At 39.8% G+C, this 21,929-nt stretch overlaps 1 protein-coding gene across 1 annotated transcript in view; it reads right to left on the minus strand.

Annotated features, from left to right (window-relative positions):
* The window catches only part of LOC144635158 (uncharacterized), a 39,880-nt gene continuing 17,951 nt past the window's right edge, over positions 1 to 21,929 (minus strand). The window contains exons 4-6 of the mRNA XM_078494217.1: positions 12,468 to 13,628; positions 2,433 to 6,946; positions 1 to 1,751 (exon numbers count right to left, since the gene is read on the minus strand). Coding sequence (XP_078350343.1) covers positions 2,440 to 6,946; positions 12,468 to 13,573 — 5,613 coding nt within the window. The 5' untranslated portion in view covers positions 13,574 to 13,628 and the 3' untranslated portion in view covers positions 1 to 1,751; positions 2,433 to 2,439. The remainder of the gene's footprint in view (positions 1,752 to 2,432; positions 6,947 to 12,467; positions 13,629 to 21,929) is intronic.

Genomic DNA, 21,929 nt, shown 5'->3' on the forward strand with positions numbered 1-21,929 from the left:
AAAGCCAACGCAATTTACTCTCGACACTCAAGTGAAAACCGCTCTAACGTTACACGGTAAGTCAAAAAGCTAAATCTGGCTTCTTTCAGCAAAGTTTCGGAGACAAACTAAACTAGTAAAAACATATTCGAATGTACTCCAAGCGGACGGGTCGAATTACTAAAGAATTAAAGGTTGTCCATCATTTTCTATCAGAAGCCATATAAAAGCTGACACGGTAACACTGCACTGAATGCTGTATTGTCCATGACAGTATTATCATGTTAAACAGTCGCTCAAAAGTGCTTAGTTCATCTTGGTTATGATTTGAGTCCAAGTCCAGTTTGCCATTTCAGTTTCCAGTTTCTCTCTTTGAGTTATCTGTTGTTTTACCTTCATCTTTAAGACTGAGTGGTCTCAACAGAAGATGGCCACAGGCGCAACTCTTGTCTACTTGGGTTTGCGCAGCTTCTGCATGCGATGGTCTTCATGTTATCTCTTTGAGGCCAAAATCCTTACAATTTTCCTTAGTTCCAAAGTCAGTAGATGGGAGAAAACTGTTGACTGTAATGTGATGCAATAGCTTTTTTTCTGATGACCGTCCTTTTTACCTAGTCTAGCATAGTAAGTGTAACCTTTACCTTGCTTATCTACTTGGGTAGTATCATGCTGTAACTTAAGACACGTAACTAAACTTTACTTGTTCATCTCTGTCTATACCTGAACTTAAACCAAGTAATTGCCAATTTTCACATGAGCAATGGTTACGAGGGTAATAACCTATAAAAGGCCACGCTACTAATGTAACATTACAGTAACAGTAAAAATGATAAATACTGGTAATGCCACACGAGACCTTGTTTTCGTTTTGTCATTTGCTGGTCATTAATTAAAACTAAACTACAAAAAAACTAATTCGATATAAAATGGAAAATCCTAAAACGAAAAACTTCCATCACTATTTCTTCTCGAAAATCCCTGTTTACTTATATTCTCTGTAAAAAAACTATTTCCTGTCAAGTTATCACTTTCAATATATAGCAGGAAATATAAGCAATAACAAATAGAAGTGTAAGTATTTTGAACTCTTTTTCTCAATCACAACACACTTGTTTATAATAAAGTTCAAGAAGCAAATTCGTTAATAGAAAGAAAGTCAAGAAAATTCGCGAGCTTCTTGTTTAGTGTCCCCAATTAGCCTACTTGGGCTAAATACGTTTTTAGTGTATCCTAACTAAGCTACACTGTCATTAAGTCTCGCGATAGCTACGTTATCTCCCGGTAACTCGCCTTTCAATTTCAAAATACGATGTTTCAAAATGTTATAAAAGCAAATGCTACTACTATTTGCAAAGCAGCTTATATGGACCTATGTATTTTGTCGAAATTCTGGAGTAACATTTGCAATGATTTGTAATGAAAAGAGAAAAAAGACATTAGAAAGAGTCCTTGTTTCTATTTTCAGACAATTAAAAACCGAGCGACGGTTGTTAACTTGGAAGTGAACAGATCAACTTCTAAACAAACAAGTTTCTCTATATTACACCGTTTGTATATTTTTCCTGTAACAGGTTTCGTAACAGACTCACCGTCAGGCAATTGTTACTTAATCGATCGCCAATATAATGACCGCGAAACAATGTTGGAAGTGTCTGTGTTATAATATGAAAGAAAGGGAATTCAAACAATGAAAAAAGGATATAAAAACTTGTGTTAACTGCTCGTCAAGTAGTTTTCTCGGTATTTGATTTTCAGCATCTGCAATAAGCAATCTATAAGAGATATAGACTAGTCAGTAAGAACTACTTTTAAACTTGTACTCATTACTTTATACTCACTGATCCGGGACGTTTGTTTCGATTGGTAGTAATTAAAAATCACAGATCTCGACACAGAGGCAAATCGCGGTGTATTTCGAGTTAGAGTCACTTCAATTGAATTGGATTTATGGTCATTTCTAACAGCAAGGTAAGAGGAACTGTCTACAGATATCTATTAAAACCACTTTCAAACTATCATTTAACTGAAACTAAGTAACTTCACGTCCGCCCTTAGGTAGATTGTGGATGCTTTTCGTTTAAAGCGATTCCCTTGTTATGCACTTCGCACACCTACTGCACATAATGTTGCCGGCATCCGAGTGCCGTATTAAAACTCCAAAAAGGCCGCTTTTGTAACAATAAGAAATAGCAATACAGTGGAAGAATGCCAGTAATTTAATTCTGACGGCATTTGCATACTGCCTGAGGGGTACCTTTTCTAATTCTCGGGGTTCAAATATTTCGCTCGATCACGAAGCGGGAAAAGGGGCATGGTGACCCTCTTTTTATGTTAATTAACAACTAACAACTGGCAGACTTTTAAGAAGAGATTCACAAAGCACACCATCAGTCAAAAAATTAACACTGTTAATATACTTTGGTCATAAAGAAATTTAAAGAAGTGTTACTTACAATGCTTTTATTGATTTTCTCCGCACTCAATCGTGACGTCATCTCCAATTAGTACAAACGGAGCCCAGTGCTTTACAGCACCAAACTTCTCTGACTCTCGCAGACATTTCATAGCTCGGTTAAGAGCCACACTGGCACTATGACCGCGTGCGAGATGTTGGTAGAAACTTTTCATGAATTCCATAGTAGCTTCATCATTAATTGCCCAGAGTGACACCAGAACAGAACGCGCACCAGCGCCCAAGAAAGCCCGTCCAATACCGACCACACCCTCAGGAGTAATTGTCCCTTGAGCACTGTGACAACAACTAAGCACAACAAGCTTCGCTCGCAGCTGAACAGCTTGCACATCTGACATTTTTAACATGTAATCTTCCTCCTGAGGCTTCTTGAATTTCCTGGTGGAATTTGGAGCCAAAGCAATTTCGCCAGCTTCCATGTCACCGTGGGCTGCAATGTGTACCAAGGCAACGGAGCTTATTTGTTTAAGCACCTCGTCTTTCGTTGCTTCTCTTCCCGTCAGTGGTTTGGTGTTAACAATCTCGCCTATCATCTCCACTTCTTTTAGGGCCCATGGCAAAGGCTTCAATTTGCCGCGCTTTCCTTTAACTTCCGCCAAACATGGATCTCCCACAAGAAGCGCCCCATTCCTACTGTGGTAGCCCTCTGGACAATCTGTGATCAGTTTTAAAGTTGTAAGCGAGGGAAGAATGCGGATCCTGGTAGATTCATTGATGTAATTGGGAGCCTCATCAGCACACGCAGCATATGGAACCAAGCATAGTGGACCATCCGGCACAATGATTAATTCATCGCCTTTAAGCAAGTTTGCAATTGGGCTAAACACAGCATCAAACAAGAGGCGCAGAGAATTGCTTTTGCTTTCTGCTACTTCCTGACAAGATTCTTCATTGAGTGGTAAATCTCCTTCCGGGTCATCCAATGAACGATTTTCGCATTTAACATGATAACCAACACCAATTTCTTCGAAAGCTTTTTTCATTAGTGCGGAGACATCTTCGATGCTCTTTTTCTGAAAATGGATATCTTTGCCCGTGAGTACCCATAAATTGATTCTGTTACTTTCGAGTGCTATAAATACTGTCTGCGTGGATATCCCAGTCAAGATGTCAGTGATCGTTGCTTTAGATTCAGATGACTCGTACGCTAGTATTTCGGAGTGATATTGCAATTTCATGAGATCCATCAAGGCCTGTGCTCGTCCTTCCTCAGCAACACACAAAGCCTCATCACGTTTTTCAAGCCGCAGTAGTGTTCTCCACAGAGCAGTGTAGGCATGTTGACTCGCATTACGAAAGGATATTTTCCATTTATCCTCAGACTGAAGAAGACTTCTGACCTCATTGTACAGTTGAACACTGTATCGATAATAATCAAGAGCTTCATGCACATGCAGGGAACCCTTTGATTGCAAAACGAGACCTAAAGAGTAACATGCACCGGCCTCGTCATTTTTCTGCCCCAGTTCTTTCGCAATGTTAAGATGTTTCAGATGGTAATCTATAGCCTGTTGGAAATCACCCAGGGACTGGTAGGCATTGCCAAGATTGCCATAAGCACGTCCTTCTCCATCTCTCTGCCCAAGTTCTTTTGCAATGTTAAGATGTTTCGTATGGTAATCTATAGCCTGTTGGAAATCACCCAGGGACCTGTAGGCATTGCCAAGATTGCAATAAGCAGCTCCTTCTCCATCTCTCTGCCCAAGTTCTTTTGCAATGTTAAGATGTTTCGTATGGTAATCTATAGCCTGTTGGAAATCACCCAGGGACTGGTATGCATTGCCAAGATTGCCATAAGCAGCTCCTTCTCCATCTCTCTGCCCAAGTTCTTTTGCAATGTTAAGATGTTTCGTATGGTAATCTATAGCCTGTTGGAAATCACCCAGGGAATCGTAGGCATTGCCAAGATTGGCATAAGCAGCTGCTTCTCCATCTCTCTGCCCAAGTTCTTTTGCAATGTTAAGACGTTTCGTATGGTAATCTATAGCCTGTTGGAAATCACCCAGGGACCTGTAGGCATTGCCAAGATTGCCATAAGCAGCTCCTTCTCCATCTCTCTGCCCAAGTTCTTTTGCAATGTTAAGATCTTTCGTATGGTAATCTATAGCCTGTTGGAAATCGCCCAGGGACCTGTAGGCATTGCCAAGATTGCAATAAGCACGTCCTTCTCCATCTCTCTGCCCAAGTTCTTTTGCAATGTTAAGATCTTTCGTATGGTAATCTATAGCCTGTTGGAAATCACCCAGGGACCTGTAGGCATTGCCAAGACTGCCATAAGCAGCTCCTTCTCCATCTCTCTGCAAAAGTTCTTTTGCAATGTTAAGATCTTTCGTATGGTAATCTATAGCCTGTTGGAAATCACCCAGGGACTGGTATGCATTGCCAAGATTGGCATAAGCAGCTCCTTCTCCATCTCTCTGCCTAAGTTCTTTTGCAATGTTAAGATGTTTCGTATGGTAATCTATAGCCTGTTGGAAATCACCCAGGGAATCGTAGGCATTGCCAAGATTGCCATAAGCAGCTCCTTCTCCATCTCTCTGCCCAAGTTCTTTTGCAATGTTAAGATGTTTCGTATGGTAATCTATAGCCTGTTGGAAATCACCCAGGGACTGGTAGGCATTGCCAAGATTGGCATAAGCAGCTCCTTCTCCATCTCTCTGCCCAAGTTCTTTTGCAATGTTAAGATGTTTCGTATGGTAATCTATAGCCTGTTGGAAATCACCCAGGGACCTGTAGGCATTGCCAAGATTGCAATAAGCAGCTCCTTCTCCATCTCTCTGCCCAAGTTCTTTTGCAATGTTAAGATGTTTCGTATGGTAATCTATAGCCTGTTGGAAATCACCCAGGGACTGGTATGCATTGCCAAGATTGGCATAAGCAGCTCTTTCTCCATCTCTCTGCCCAAGTTCTTTTGCAATGTTAAGATCTTTCGTATGGTAATCTATAGCCTGTTGGAAATCACCCAGGGACCTGTAGGCATTGCCAAGATTGCAATAAGCAGCTCCTTCTCCATCTCTCTGCCCAAGTTCTTTTGCAATGTTAAGATGTTTCGTATGGTAATCTATAGCCTGTTGGAAATCACCCAGGGACTGGTATGCATTGCCAAGATTGGCATAAGCAGCTCCTTCTCCATCTCTCTGCCCAAGTTCTTTTGCAATGTTAATATGTTTCGTATGGTAATCTATAGCCTGTTGGAAATCACCCAGGGACTGGTATGCATTGCCAAGATTGCCATAAGCAGCTCCTTCTCCATCTCTCTGCCCAAGTTCTTTTGCAATGTTAAGACGTTTCGTATGGTAATCTATAGCCTGTTGGAAATCACCCAGGGACCTGTAGGCATTGCCAAGATTGCCATAAGCAGCTCCTTCTCCATCTCTCTGCCCAAGTTCTTTTGCAATGTTAAGATGTTTCGTATGGTAATCTATAGCCTGTTGGAAATCACCCAGGGAATCGTAGGCATTGCCAAGATTGGCATAAGCAGCTCCTTCTCCATCTCTCTGCCCAAGTTCTTTTGCAATGTTAAGATGTTTCGTATGGTAATCTATAGCCTGTTGGAAATCACCCAGGGACTGGTATGCATTGCCAAGATTGCCATAAGCAGCTCCTTCTCCATCTCTCTGCCCAAGTTCTTTTGCAATGTTAAGATCTTTCGTATGGTAATCTATAGCCTGTTGGAAATCACCCAGGGACCTGTAGGCATTGCCAAGATTGCAATAAGCACGTCCTTCTCCATCTCTCTGCCCAAGTTCTTTTGCAATGTTAAGATCTTTCGTATGGTAATCTATAGCCTGTTGGAAATCACCCAGTGACCTGTAGGCATTGCCAAGATTGCAATAAGCAGCTCCTTCTCCATCTCTCTGCCCAAGTTCTTTTGCAATGTTAAGATGTTTCGTATGGTAATCTATAGCCTGTTGGAAATCACCCAGGGACTGGTATGCATTGCCAAGATTGGCATAAGCAGCTCCTTCTCCATCTCTCTGCCCAAGTTCTTTTGCAATGTTAAGATGTTTCGTATGGTAATCTATAGCCTGTTGGAAATCACCCAGGGACTGGTATGCATTGCCAAGATTGCCATAAGCAGCTCCTTCTCCATCTCTCTGCCCAAGTTCTTTTGCAATGTTAAGACGTTTCGTATGGTAATCTATAGCCTGTTGGAAATCACCCAGGGACCTGTAGGCATTGCCAAGATTGCCATAAGCACGTCCTTCTCCATCTCTCTGCCCAAGTTCTTTTGCAATGTTAAGATCTTTCGTATGGTAATCTATAGCCTGTTGGAAATCACCCAGGGACCTGTAGGCATTGCCAAGATTGCAATAAGCAGCTCCTTCTCCATCTCTCTGCCCAAGTTCTTTTGCAATGTTAAGATGTTTCGTATGGTAATCTATAGCCTGTTGGAAATCACCCAGGGACTGGTAGGCATTGCCAAGATTGGCATAAGCAGCTCCTTCTCCATCTCTCTGCCCAAGTTCTTTTGCAATGTTAAGAGGACATGTGCACAAATTTCACACAAAAATGAAAATTCTTGGCAAGAGTCCTTTACATGGATTTCGCTCATTCTCTTACCATAGGTAGGCCTTAATATGAAATAAATCACAGTATACTTTGTTTGGCTAAATATCGATTTGTTTTCGAGAAAATCGATAATTCTAAAATCCAGCAAAATTGACGCTTTCGGAGCTCAAAATTTATGCCGAGTTTGTTAGCTTCGCGTCGAAAAATAAAGCACTCTGGAAGAAAAATACCTATTAAATATCGAAGAATAACATCAAATTAATACGTCGAAAGCAATTTCTGCTCTTGAAGTCCTTTTATTTACAAAATTGAATTAAATTTATTCGACACACTTTCGATTTAATTCAAAATAGGTCAAACTTATCGCTTTATTTAAGTATGAGCGAAGCGAAATAAATGGCCGAAAATTTGGTATGAGACAGATAAATGATTGTTCTTTTCGATACTTAAAGGATTTCCTGGAGAAATGATTTAGTGCGATGCTTTCAGATCTCAAAGTTGCTTAAAATTCGTTAATTTAACCGACCGTGACATTGTTGATCTTATCAACTTTATGTAAACATTCCACGCAAAGGTTAATTTTCCCCATGTGAACTTCAACTGAGTAAAATAAAAACATAGACTTGCTTACCTTGGTGTTCGCTGATACATTGTAAATCCTGTTTTCCTCATTTACGACAAAACCTAAGCCCTCGGCGAAGCTGGTTATCCAATTTTCTTGACGCGCCATTTGTAACTGATTTCCACGTCTTGAAGTGACCGTTCTTTTCAATGCATTCTTGAAAACAGTCCAGTCTTAACTGATCAGTGTAAACAGGAATACGAAGTACTTTGCTTTAAATCAACTTAAAGCTTACCAGCAGTGGTAGATAAATCGATACGGCCGGCGAATCTTCGTTTCGAAAACCGCCATTTGAGATTTGTCGGCCCTTTGTCCTGCGGTATGCAGATAATTAATTCACACTTGAGTAACTTCCGGCACATGAAATCGACAACCACCGTGACCAGATAGCACCCTGCTTTTTGGTATATTTGTTGAGGCACTATTTTTATTATTTTAATATAAGCTCTGAATGAGAAACCTTTGGGCTGAACTTGTAATTAAGTTTCACTTCAGTAACTTCACTTCACGTTCGAGAGAGTTGTTAAATGGTTGCATAAAAGCGCTTTTAACTTCCGGGTCCAACGTTCTTCTGTTGCGTTGCTTCGCTTTGTTTCATATTTTTTATCCAGTTCTTAACCTTGTTCAAATTCTTGATTACGCTAAGGCAAAACAGTTGTAGAGTCAACTCTCTCTTATTGAAGACCTCTATAAGACGGACACCTAGTGTTGGTCCTGTCCTTGCAGTTTTTTCAGTCATTTTTATACTGTAACAAATTCACCGGCCGGCTTTGAGACGGTAACATAGAAATATCTAACAGAAATTTCGTGCGACTGTGTAGCGCATAGAACTAGTGTATGTAAACGATAATTTAAGATGTAAATGTAAAATGGGCCAGATGATAGATAACTGTTTCCATACGTTTCGGGGTTACTGCCCCTTCTTCAGTGGAAAATTTGAAACGACGTTAAAATCCCTATAAGACGGACATCTCTTTTAGACGAACTGAGTTGGAGCCGGTCCCGAAGGTACCCGTTTCAGATAGAGTTGGCTGTACACAAAACCTTAGATGGCGTCGTTGGATCCGTCTCCCATGAATGTTAAAAATATATATTCTGTGTAGTCTAGCCTGTAAACAGGCTCTCCTACTTTCTCCTGTGGAGGATTGGGCGAAATGAAAGCGGGAAGGAAAGGTGGGGAAGGGGTGGGGGAAAAGGGACCATATATCATGTATATGCAGTTGTAATTCCAGTCACGGTAAACAATTTATAAAAAAACGCCGAACATTTATGACTGTTTACACCAATATATTGGTGTAAAAATAAAGGAAAGGGTGTTTTTCACTTCATTCGATTAAAGCTAGGTGAAGGAAAGTACACGTAATCAGAAGTTTGTTATGGACTTCTGACCGACGTGATGCCATTTTTTGTATTTACTAATGAAGTTCCCCTAGGGAATTGGGAATTAAGGTGATTATAAAGTTATTACTTTATATCACTTGTTGTTTGGAAACTTGAGTCGTATTATAATTACAACGGTCGTATTTACGAAGGAACAGACTGCGGATAGTATTTGAAACTTAAACCGTCTTTCCCCTAATAGCTTCCAAATCAACTCAAAGACACACCGGAAAACAGTTTTAAAAACAAAATATTTATATAATGACTATGATATTTTTAATACATTTGGGCCCCCTGACGGCGAGGCGCTCGTCCCTCCCCGCAAGCTCTGCAGGCGGGGGGCACCTTCCCTTGTTTACGCCGGAACCCAACAGAATATATATATGGTCATATGTATATTTTTAACATTCACGGAAGACGGATCCAACGATAACATCTTAGATTTTGTTTTCACCTGTTTTGTCTTGACCTAATCAAGAACGGTAAGAACAAAAAAATATAAAATAAAGGGAAACAACGCAACAGATGAACTTTAGACCCGGGATTTAAAAGCGCTGTCATGCAACCATTTAGCAACTTTCTCAAACGGTGGCTACCTGAAGTGAAACTAAAGGCGCGTTTACACGAGCGAGAAGATTGGGTACGGACCCGTCAAAAAATTGGTCCGGACCTGACCACTTTTGTAGAGAAACAGTCAAATCAAAACGGGGCCATAGGCGCCTATGGCAACGTTTTGATTTGACTGTTTCTCTACAAAAGTGGTCAGGTCCGGACCAATTTTTTGACGGGTCCGTACCCAAATTTTTCAGTCGTGTAAACGCGCCTTTAGGCTACGTTTACACGGGACCGGTCCGGAATGGATCTGGTCCGATTTTTGGACCGGATAGGCCTTCTGTTTACACAGGACCATTTTGGAACCGGTCCGGAACGGATCCAAAACTGGACCTGCTATTTTGCAGGTCCAGTTATGGATCCGTTCCGGACCGGTTCCAGAACGGTCCCGTGTAAACACCTGGATCGGTTCCAAACGGTTCCATGTAAACAGGTCCGGTTCGGTTCGGTTCGGAACGGTTCCGGACCGGTCCCGTGTAAACGTAGCCTTAGGCTATGGCTACGTTTACACGGGACCGGTCCGGAACCGTTCCGAACCGAACCGGACCTGTTTACATGGAACCATTTGGAACCGATCCAGGTGTTTACACGGGACCGTTCTGGAACCGGTCCGGAACGGATCCATAACTGGACCTGCAAAGTAGCAGGTCCAGTTTTGGATCCGTTCCGGATCGGTTCCAGAACGGTCCCGTGTAAACAGAAGGCCTATCCGGTCCGAAAATCGGACCGAAATCCGTTCCGGACCGGTCCCGGTCCGATTTTCGGACCGGATAGGCCTTCTGTTTACACGGGACCGTTCTGGAACCGGTCTGGAACGGATCCAAAACCGCGTAAACAGAGGCCGATCCGGTCCGGTCCGGGTCGGAACGGTTCCGAACGAGACCGCTCCGGAACGAATCCGGTCCGATTTTCGGATCGGATAGGCCTTCTGTTTACACGGGACCGTTCTTGAACCGGTCCGGGACGAATCCAAAACTGGACCTATTAATTTGCAGGTCCAGTTATGGAACCGTTCCTGACCGGTTCCAGAAAGGCCCCGTGTAAACACGTGGATCGGTTCCAAACGGTTCCGTGTAAACAGAGGCCGTTCTGGTCTGGTCCGGTTCGGAACGGTTCCGGTCCGGTCCCGTGTAATCGTAGCCTGGCTGGTTACAGTATAAAAATGACTGAAAAAAATGCAAGGGCAGGACCAACACCAGGTGTCCGTCTTATAGAGGTCTTCAATAAGAGAGAGTTGACTCTACAACTGTTTTGCCTTAGCCTAATCAAGAATTTGAACAAGGTTAAGAACTGGATAACAAATATGAAACAAAGCGAAGCAACGCAACAGAAGAACTTTGGACCCGGAAGTTAAAAGCGCTTTTATGCAACCATTTAACAACTCTCTCGAACGTGGCTTACTGAAGTGAAACTTAATTACAAGTTCAGCCCAAAGGTTTTTCATTCAGAGCTTATATTAAAATAATAAAAATAGTGCCTCAACAAATACCGTAAAATTCCGGTTATAAGCCCCCCCGCTTATAAGCCCCCCCGGTTATAGGCCCATCAACCTGGAAACAAAAAAATACATCCGGTTATAAGCCCCCCCCCCCCGGATATGAGCCCCCCTCTACCGGATGACAGTACTGAACAGGGCTAAATGTTGCTTTTTTGTGCGTTTTTAACTTAAAAACGTATTTCGATCAACACTCCCGAGGCTCGTTTCGAAACGTTTTTTTTATTCCGTTTATAAGCCCTCCCGAATATAAGCCCCTCCGCTTATAAGCCCACACAAAAACCCTTACGAAGTTGTATAAGCCCAGGGCTTATAACCGGAATTCTACGGTATACCAAAAAGCAGGGTGCTATCTGGTCACGGTGGTTGTCGATTTCATGTGCCGGAAGTTACTCAAGTGTGAATTAATTATCTGCATACCGCAGGACAAAGGGCCGACAAATCTCAAATGGCGGTTTTCGAAACGAAGATTCGCCGGCCGTATCGATTTATCTACCACTGCTGGTAAGCTTTAAGTTGATTTAAAGCAAAGTACTTCGTATTCCTGTTTACACTGATCAGTTAAGACTGGACTGTTTTCAAGAATGCATTGAAAAGAACGGTCACTTCAAGACGTGGAAATCAGTTACAAATGGCGCGTCAAGAAAATTGGATAACCAGCTTCGCCGAGGGCTTAGGTTTTGTCGTAAATGAGGAAAACAGGATTTACAATGTATCAGCGAACACCAAGGTAAGCAAGTCTATGTTTTTATTTTACTCAGTTGAAGTTCACATGGGGAAAATTAACCTTTGCGTGGAATGTTTACATAAAGTTGATAAGATCAACAATGTCACGGTCGGTTAAATTAACGAATTTTAAGCAACTTTGAGATCTGAAAGCATCGCACTAAATCATTTCTCCAGGAAATCCTTTAAGTATCGAAAAGAACAATCATTTATCTGTCTCATACCAAATTTTCGGCCATTTATTTCGCTTCGCTCATACTTAAATAAAGCGATAAGTTTGACCTATTTTGAATTAAATCGAAAGTGTGTCGAATAAATTTAATTAAATTTTGTAAATAAAAGGACTTCAAGAGCAGAAATTGCTTTCGACGTACTAATTTGATGTTATTCTTCGATATTTAATAGGTATTTTTCTTCCAGAGTGCTTATTTTTCGACGCGAAGCTAACAAACTCGGCATAAATTTTGAGCTCCGAAAGCGTCAATTTTGCTGGATTTTAGAATTATCGATTTTCTCGAAAACAAATCGATATTTAGCCAAACAAAGTATACTGTGATTTATTTCATATTAAGGCCTACCCATGGTAAGAGTATGAGCGAAATCCATTAAAGGACTCTTACCGGAAAATGTTTGACCGTTATTAACATGTCCTCTTAAGATGTTTCGTATGGTAATCTATAGCCTGTTGGAAATCACCCAGGGACCTGTAGGCATTGCCAAGATTGCAATAAGCAGCTCCTTCTCCATCTCTCTGCCCAAGTTCTTTTGCAATGTTAAGATGTTTCGTATGGTAATCTATAGCCTGTTGGAAATCACCCAGGGACTGGTATGCATTGCCAAGATTGCCATAAGCAGCTCCTTCTCCATCTCTCTGTCCAAGTTCTTTTGCAATGTTAAGATGTTTCGTATGGTAATCTATAGCCTGTTGGAAATCACCCAGGGACTGGTATGCATTGCCAAGATTGCCATAAGCAGCTCCTTCTCCATCTCTCTGCCCAAGTTCTTTTGCAATGTTAAGATCTTTCGTATGGTAATCTATAGCCTGTTGGAAATCACCCAGGGACCTGTAGGCATTGCCAAGATTGCAATAAGCAGCTCCTTCTCCATCTCTCTTCCCAAGTTCTTTTGCAATGTTAAGATTTTTCGTATGGTAATCTATAGCCTGTTGGAAATCACCCAGGGACTGGTATGCATTGCCAAGATTGGCATAAGCAGCTCCTTCTCCATCTCTCTGCCCAAGTTCTTTTGCAATGTTAAGATCTTTCGTATGGTAATCTATAGCCTGTTGGAAATCACTCAGGGACTGGTATGCATTGCCAAGATTGCCATAAGCAGCTCCTTCTCCATCTCTCTGCCCAAGTTCTTTTGCAATGTTAAGATGTTTCGTATGGTAATCTATAGCCTGTTGGAAATCACCCAGGGACCTGTAGGCATTGCCAAGATTGCAATAAGCAGCTCCTTCTCCATCTCTCTGCCCAAGTTCTTTTGCAATGTTAAGATGTTTCGTATGGTAATCTATAGCCTGTTGGAAATCACCCAGGGACTGGTATGCATTGCCAAGATTGCCATAAGCAGCTCCTTCTCCATCTCTCTGCCCAAGTTCTTTTGCAATGTTAAGATCTTTCGTATGGTAATCTATAGCCTGTTGGAAATCACCCAGGGACTGGTAGGCATTGCCAAGATTGCCATAAGCACGGCTCTCTCCAGCCTTGTTCCCCAGTTCTTTTGCAGTGTTAAGTTCTTGCTTGTAGTTCTCTATCTTTCTTTTAATCATTTTTATATACTTATATTCATGTGACCAATTTGCGTGCCTCTCCTCAAGTACACACCTAGTAAACATGAAATGTATAAATAGAATATTTTGTAGCTTGATTGAGGTATCCGTATGTAAGTATTTTTTAATTGGGCTTTGGCCCTATTGTTAAAGTGCTTATGAAATTCGTGCTAAGTTTTATGGTTTATAATTAGAGTTTATCGGCTCCCATGCTCACCTCGTTTCGGGGGAAAAAAACCGCTTAAACTGCTGCGCCCAGAACCCTCATCTTATATGTGTGTAACGCAAACAGCATAAAAACGAAGCGCGTGACTTCGCGGTCCAGTGAAGCTGATGTGACACAGAAAATATTTTTATTGAAGACATGTCTGCATTGACTATATACAAAAGTGTGCCAGAATTATTTCCTATTGAGCAAGTATCATCACAAGTGTATATGCCAAAATGGCAGCCGCAAGATATTCGTCCGATGTTCTGCAAACGTTTTACGGCCCAATAAACATAAGCTTACCTCCATCGCTGGCAGAGGAGTCAACAATTTCCTAAGCCATTCAAAACCTCCCTCCAGAGCTTCGTGAGATAATTTACAAGGAATATCTTGCCATAAAAATGAGGCAGCGAGCGGCTATGGGCTGGGATGAGGTGCATCAGGTTATTAAAGAGGCGTCGAGCACAAATCGTTACTACGATTTCCAGTTGAGTACGACGCGAACAAAGTTTGGTGACGAAGTTTCAACATAACAACGGCATTGTTGTCAAGGGCAAACTTCTCTGTTACCATTGGTAACAAATTTGTTTTTGTAACTGCCTTGCTCGACAATCTCGATGCTTAAATAAATAAAAACACTACAAATATCGTCAGCAACACTTTATTACGCTTTCAAATAAAAAATATATACACAGAGACAACGATAAAAGAAACAAATAACGAAATATATTATGCCTTAGCTGTTTTATATCGACGGTAACAGATCTGTGTTGAGAGTTGACGTTATGTTTAACGTGCGTCACTTTACCTTCCTCGTTAGAGTTACTGTTCAACTGAAATTTTATCGTTTTCCAACTCCAGGGATTTTCTAGCAGCTTTAAGAATTCCTTCAGCTTTAAATAATATATCTTTCTCAAGTGCAAAATGAATAATTCGCGAACTGAAATGAAGAACATTTAGCGTTTCGTAAAGCTGACAAAAGCTAACACTATTTCGGATCGAAATTTCAAAATATTAGCCAATCAAAAAATTGCTCAATTAAAACTGACGCCATCTTGGATCGAAATTAGCCAATCAAAAAATTGCCCTGTTTCCCGAGAGGTCCTCCTTGTATAAAAGAACTTTGGCGGTCAGTACCTGTAACGACAAGTTACCAATGGAAACAGAGAAGTTTGCCCTTGACAACAATGCCGTTGTTATGTTGAAACTTCGTCACCAAACTTTGTTCGCGTCGTACTCAACTGGAAATCGTAGTAAGGTCTTGTTTTGCCATAAATGCGACACTTAGTTTGGTTTCACTGTTTTTGTTTTGAAATATGCGAGTTGCGTGACATTTTTCTCAGAAATACCGGAACCAAATGTTTATATTTCCCAGGCCCTGGACGAGCTGTACACAACATGGCCGACGACTCGCGATTTTAGTGTTTGGGCCGAAGAAAACGAAACCAAAACAAAATTTACAAAACAAATACGCTCAGTTAACGCGCTGTAAGTTTTTTTTTGCCCCCACAGGGTATGGCGAAGTTATGCGAGGAGTAAAAAACGAGAAATAACAACATTTGTACACAGCGATCGTTCGATCGAATTTTTTGATCTTCCTTGAACAAGGGACTCAATCGAGCCTGTTTAATTTTCCTCTGCTTCTCGCATGGCTTCAACGACTTGATATGTTATCCGTCTGGCCTCGTTCTGCCAAACAGGTGTAGAAAGTTCAGTGAAAATAAAGCAAATCGCATGGAAAAGCACGAGCATTTTGGCCTTCAGAAGCTGTTGGCTATAATTTATTTACCAAGTCTCTAATTATGCTGACATCATCCCGCTGCCCAAAAGCGCATGCGTATGTGCCCAAATATTGCGAAATTTTGGTACAGGACAGAGAAAGGGTACCACAAGCAGATGGAGAGCTGTAGCTCTGAAATGCACGTCGGATGGACAATTGATGTATTCGTGTTTTTACTTTATGTAGTTCAACTTATATTTCTCGTATTGTACTATGTATTAATAATTGTACTCAATTCTGTTCAGTGGAAACCGTTCTATTTAGTCTTTAGATCACCTTGCATTCGCGAAGTAACTTGCTTTGTACCGTATTTATTTCTGTTAACTAAGTTATATTTGTTTATTTTCGACTTTGGATTTGCATTTACAGTTGTCATTTCAAATACTTCATTATCACTAAAATTAGGCGCTAAAATTATTATCGCTTAATGTAAAGGGAATAAGCAATTTTAAAAAAAGGAGGGCCATTTTTAATTGGTGCCGGAAACGCGCAAACATTTCATTTTTGCAAGAAACTCACTCCACGATAGCAGCGGAAAATCAGTGGAGAAATGAATGGGGTGCGGAGCTTATAACTTGCCATGGCAGCTCTAATTCTCGCGGCGTTGCAATTCTAATTAAGAAGGGTGTTGACTGCACCATACATAAAAAAATTCTAGATCCTTTGGGACGTTACATCATTTTGAAAACTGAAATCAAAGATAAGATATATGTTCTAGTAAACATGTATGCACCGAATAAAGATAAAGAAATTGTAACTTTCTTAAACAAATTAGTTATAACGCTGCAAAACGAGGATCTGGATTCCGAAAACAACATCATAATCGGAGGCGATTTTAATTGCCCACTTAATCCTACTATTGACAAGAAAGGTGGTACTCTTATTCAACGAAAATCTGTCACATCTCGCATCGTCTGCTTGCAAAGTCAACTTGATTTAGTAGATATTTGGAGAATTAAAAACCCAGACGTTAAAAGTTTTTGGAATTTTTTGTCGCCTGGATTATTGGCTAATCTCGAATAACTTAAATGATTCTGTACAACTGACGGATATAATTCCTGCTATAAGAACCGATCACGACGCGATCTATCTAGAATTTTGCGGAGAACCATATAACGAGTGTAGAGGACCAAATTACTGGAAGATGAACTGCTCTTTGTCAGATGATGAAGAATATGTCAACAGTGTTACTGAAATAATCCCAATGTGGATTACGGAAGGACGGGAAGAACTTTCTGATGATCGATGTATGTGGGATTGGATCAAATATAACATAAGATCCCACGCTATCCGTCACTCCAAAAGAAGATCAAAGCAAAAAAATGAAACAGAAACAAAACTCCAGAATAAACTTAATGTAGCGAAAAAAGCTGCTGAAACCAACCCTAGTGACGACAATGCAACCCTGTTATATGCCGCTCAGAAACAATTAGAATCATTTTATGAAGAGAAAACAAAAGGAATTGTTGTGCGTGCACGCGCCAGATGGCACGAACAAGGCGAGAAGAGTACAAAATACTTCTTAAACTTAGAAAAAAGAAATCACGTCAAGAAACACATACGAAAACTGCATATAAACGGGGCAATCAAAACAGATCCATTCTGTATACTAAAGGAAGTAGAACAATTCTACTGTGACTTGTACAAGACTTATAATATTCTTCCGGACATTGATCTTAAAATTGATTCCTTTTTAAATGATTTAAATATTCCTACATTAACTGAAGAACAAAAAAAATCATGTGAAGGTAAATCTCTTCGGAGGAATGTTTCCGTCTTCTCGATACTTTTCAAGACAACAAAACTCCAGGGAACGATGGAATTCCGATCGAGTTCTACAAAAAATTTTGGTCTTTAATGAGCGATTGCTTTATTTGATGTGTTAATGATTGTTTCAAAAAAGGAGAGATGTCCCAATCTCAAAAGCAAGCGTTTATCACTCTCATAGAAAAAAGAGGTAAAGATCGTTCTCTCGTTGAAAATTGGCGCCCAATTTCTCTTGTTAACGTGGACGCTAAAATTATGTCTAAAGTAATAGCCTCGAGAATTAAAAATGTCTTACCTTATATCATTCATCATAATCAAACAGGGTATATTAAAGATCGTTTTATCGGCGAAACCATTCGCTCCATCTATGATATTATGGATTGGACTGTTAAAGAAAACATCCCTGGTTTAATGATTTTCATTGATTTTCAAAAGGCATTCGATAGTATTGAATGGGATTTCCTTTTTAAATGTCTTGAAGCTTTTAATTTTGTTTCTGACTTTCTCCGCTGGGTAAAACTGTTCTACAAAAACATAGAAAGCTGCATAATTAACAACGGCATGATTTCAAATCCTTTTAAACTTGAGCGAGGCGTTAGACAGGGAGATCCACTTTCTCCTTATCTTTTCATTGTAGCTGTAGAAACGTTAGCAATTGCCATTCGTCAAAATCCAGCTATAAAGGGTATCTCTATTGGCAAGGAAGAGACAAAACTATTACAATACGCAGATGACACAACAGCAATGCTCGCCGACACTAGCTCGGCCAAAGTACTATTTCAAGTATTAGACCTTTTTAAGAATATCTCAGGCCTCAAGATCAATAACACAAAAACCGAGGGTATGTGGATTGGTTCATCAAAAGAAAATAAAGCACAACCGTTTGGCATTAAATGGCCTAGCGAGCCAATTAAAGCACTGGGGGTGTACTTCACGTACGACCCAAAACTATTAAAAGAAAAGAATTTCATTGAACGTTTGGATAGTATTAAAAAACTTATCAACATCTGGTCCTCTAGAGGTTTATCTGTGTACGGCAAGGTTACAATCATCAAATCCTTTCTTATTCCAAAATTTGTTTATGTTTGCTCGGTACTGCCTACACCTAAAGAATTAGTGAAAGAATTGAATCAACTGTTGTTCAAATTTTTATGGAATGGGGCGGATAAGGTCACCCGAGTTTCGGCAATAAATAAATACGAGGAAGGTGGTTTAAAATGATTGATTTAAATTGCATGATCAAGTCTTTAAGGCTGGCGGGGCATGGATAAAACGCATATTTAATGACAACAACGGAACTTGGAAATCATATCTAAACCACTTGCTGGATCCCATGGGAGGGTTTTTCTTTTTAAATTGTAACTATGATATAAAGGATTACAACATCTTCTCTCAGTTCTACAGTGAAATACTCTCTTGGTGGTCGGAGTTTCGTGATTCCTTTGCCTCTCAACGAGATTGGCAAAATATTATTTGGAATAATAAGGAAATTCGTATTGAAAAAAGACCAGTCTTCTACAAAAAGTATTTTGAGGCGGGAGAGATTCGTATCCAAGACCTACATTTTGATTCAAATATAAACGATGCACTCAGCCACTGGTCAGACAAGATAATCAATATTAGTTATTTGCAATGGGCTGGCCTTCGCCATTCTATACCGCCTTTTTTAAAGAATATTATTTCCTGTCCATCTTTAGCTCCTCCATCCTTCTTTATTGACGACAACATCTTTGACGTCAAAAAAAAGAAATCAAAAGACTATTACTCACTTCTTGTTCGCAAAATAGCACAATTTCCTAATATCATAAACAAACTGCAGAACGATTTTAACTTTTCTATCGATCAGCTGAGACAAATCTTTAGTCTGCCACACTCTGTTGTACTTGAATCTTATGTAAAAGGATTTCAATTCAAAGTGCTCAACTCTATTCTATACACTAATTCAAAATTACACAAAATAGGCTTTAAAACAGACGACCTATGTTCATTTTGCAAGGCAGAACCGGAAACCTTGTACCACCTTCTTTATCAATGCTCCTTTGTTAAACGATTCTGGAGTGAGTTTCAAGGTTACTGGCACCAAATCTCAAATCAGCAGGTTCATCTTTCCCTCCACGATGTTTTATTTAGAATATTATCCAAACCATGCCCTTTACTCAACTAACTGAACTATTTTATAATCATTGGAAAACTACTTATATGGGACTGCAGAAGATGCCAAATTCAACCCACAATTCAAGGATTTCGTACTAAAATTGCCATTAAATATGAAACGGAAAGTAAGATCAAAAAGAAAGATTATTTAAAAAAAAAGTGGGTACTAATCCCAAATTAATTTGTGTAATTTCCTCTTTTTGTTAGTCACGTAGATGGCATTATTATTATTTGAACTATTTGAACAGCATGACAACTGTAACTGTCTTTTTTCCTTTTCTTTCTTCTTTTTACATTGTTTAAAGCACAAAGATAATTAAGATATTCTCCTATCTGTTGTATCTCTTAATATTCAAGCTTTGTAGTATTGTTAGTATTAATTTTTGTGAGCAATGTAATCGCGTTTGTATCTTTCATGTGAATAATCTATAAGTAAATAATCTCGGTACTGTTAGTAAATATATAGGTGTGTTCGTCATCATTGTATTATGTAGAGTTGTTATCGTAAGCTAACTATATATTTATCTCTGATCGTAAGTTATTTGTAGGTAATCTATTCTTCTGTAAGTAACTTTAATGTAAGTGGCGTATATCATTGTAACTTATTTTTTTGTTAGTAATTATTCTAGTTTTGTAGTATTGTTAGTACGTTTAACGGTTATAATGGACAATGTAGACGCGCTTCATGTGAATTGTCGATACTGTTAGTTATTTTAGTATGTTTTGTAATTGTTGTGTCAAATGCAGAATAAAAAAAAAAATTAAAAAAAAAAAAACCTCATCAGATATTTCTTTTTCAATTTTACTTATTTCAGTTAGCCGGAAATTCTCCGCATTTGTTGTTGCGGGGAGGCTTGGATAGAGTCGTGTTTCGATCTTGGCAGGTGCGCTTGGTAATACGTTTACTGAAGACATTGTATATGAAAGACATATTTATTTTTCAATTGATCTGTTAATTTATTTCTTATTCGAAGTAAATAGGAAAATTATTGAAATTGAACAGGTCGCACGGTCGTCTCTAACGGAAATAGTCAAGCTGTTTACAAATTTATCAGAAGACACGGCACGCGAGATATTAAGATATGTGTTTTGGTAATGAATTTTTTCGTAAGCTTTCCCTCGGGTGTTAAAACAAGCAAAAACAGAGGATGGTTTACCATTAAAGAGAAAAGATGAGCCAGATGTTGCATGGTAAACCATTTTAATGGTTTACCATTAAAATGCTCTACCGTTAGTCTGTCAACTAAATCGCAATGCATGAAATAAGTTGTGGGAGAGTTTAATCTTTTTATATAAGTTCTAGCTCCCAAATGCGAAACATTACTGATTGATTCCTAGTAGTAAATTAGACATATTAAGATCGAGAATTATTTTTTTAAACTGAGCTTTTGTGATTACAAGCTGACCAAGTGGTGTATTAACATCTGTGGGCAATTCAATACGATGTTTGTAAAAATTAGTTTTCAATTCACTCGCCAACCTTTCGAGAGTGTAATGACCAGCTAAAAATGGCACATCAACCGGCTTTTATGTTCATCAAAAAAACTTAGAGAGATTACATGACAATAATTTTATGAACTGAGGTCGTGGAATTGGTTGGTCAAAATATACAGGGGGGTTTGAGGACGCAACAACAGTGGGCACGACCATTGTTATTCGTATTAAAAATATATCTTTCTTCAAATATGCAAAATGCAGGCTCTCATGAAATGGATGCAAACACCGCAAGCTGATAAAATTGCTACTGCAGCACAAGAAAAAGCGTGGGCACCTTTTCTGAATAAATACCCAAACGCAGACAAGAGCAAATTTGTTGCACAGGTTGAGTTCGCATACAACCATACAGCGACAGCCGACATTTACTGTAAGGTAGGCCCTGGCCATTTGTTAAATGTTTTTGGCTCGGACAGCAAATATTGGAGTGAAGATATGAAAAAAGCGCTCGGGTTGACTCAGTCTTCAGGCGGCTTTTCACAACAGCTGACACCAAGCGGAAGAAAAGGCTCATCTTTGCCTATTCCCACGGTTGGCTTTCACGACCCAGCACCAAGTTTGAAAAAAATTCTCAACGGAGAAATGAAAATATACGCTACAGCCGACGAATACTTTACGACAAAGTTCAGAGAGGGATTTTAAAAAACTAAACTTAAACATACCACAGGAAAAGAGTCAAGAAAATGGCTTGCCGATCCTAATGTGAGCTACTGGCCGCAGCAGCTTAACTTTGCCGTCTGGTGTGCGACAACGGGCTGTGGTATTAGTCGAGAGATTTTCGACAAAGATCACTTAAATCTGAGTTTGCCGCCGAATGTGTACGACAACAAGTACGACGTGGCTTCCTACAAAAGAATATGCGCTGAGTTCGGTGTTGACCCGTCAAGCGATTTTCGTTTGACAAGAGGAGCAAACAACGGATTGGGCGACGTTTATATCTATGTCACCAACAG

Source organism: Oculina patagonica, chromosome 13 (assembly GCF_052425735.1).
Source record: "Oculina patagonica isolate OP01 chromosome 13, crgOcupat, whole genome shotgun sequence".
In the NCBI taxonomy this organism is placed as follows: domain Eukaryota; kingdom Metazoa; phylum Cnidaria; class Anthozoa; order Scleractinia; family Oculinidae; genus Oculina; species Oculina patagonica.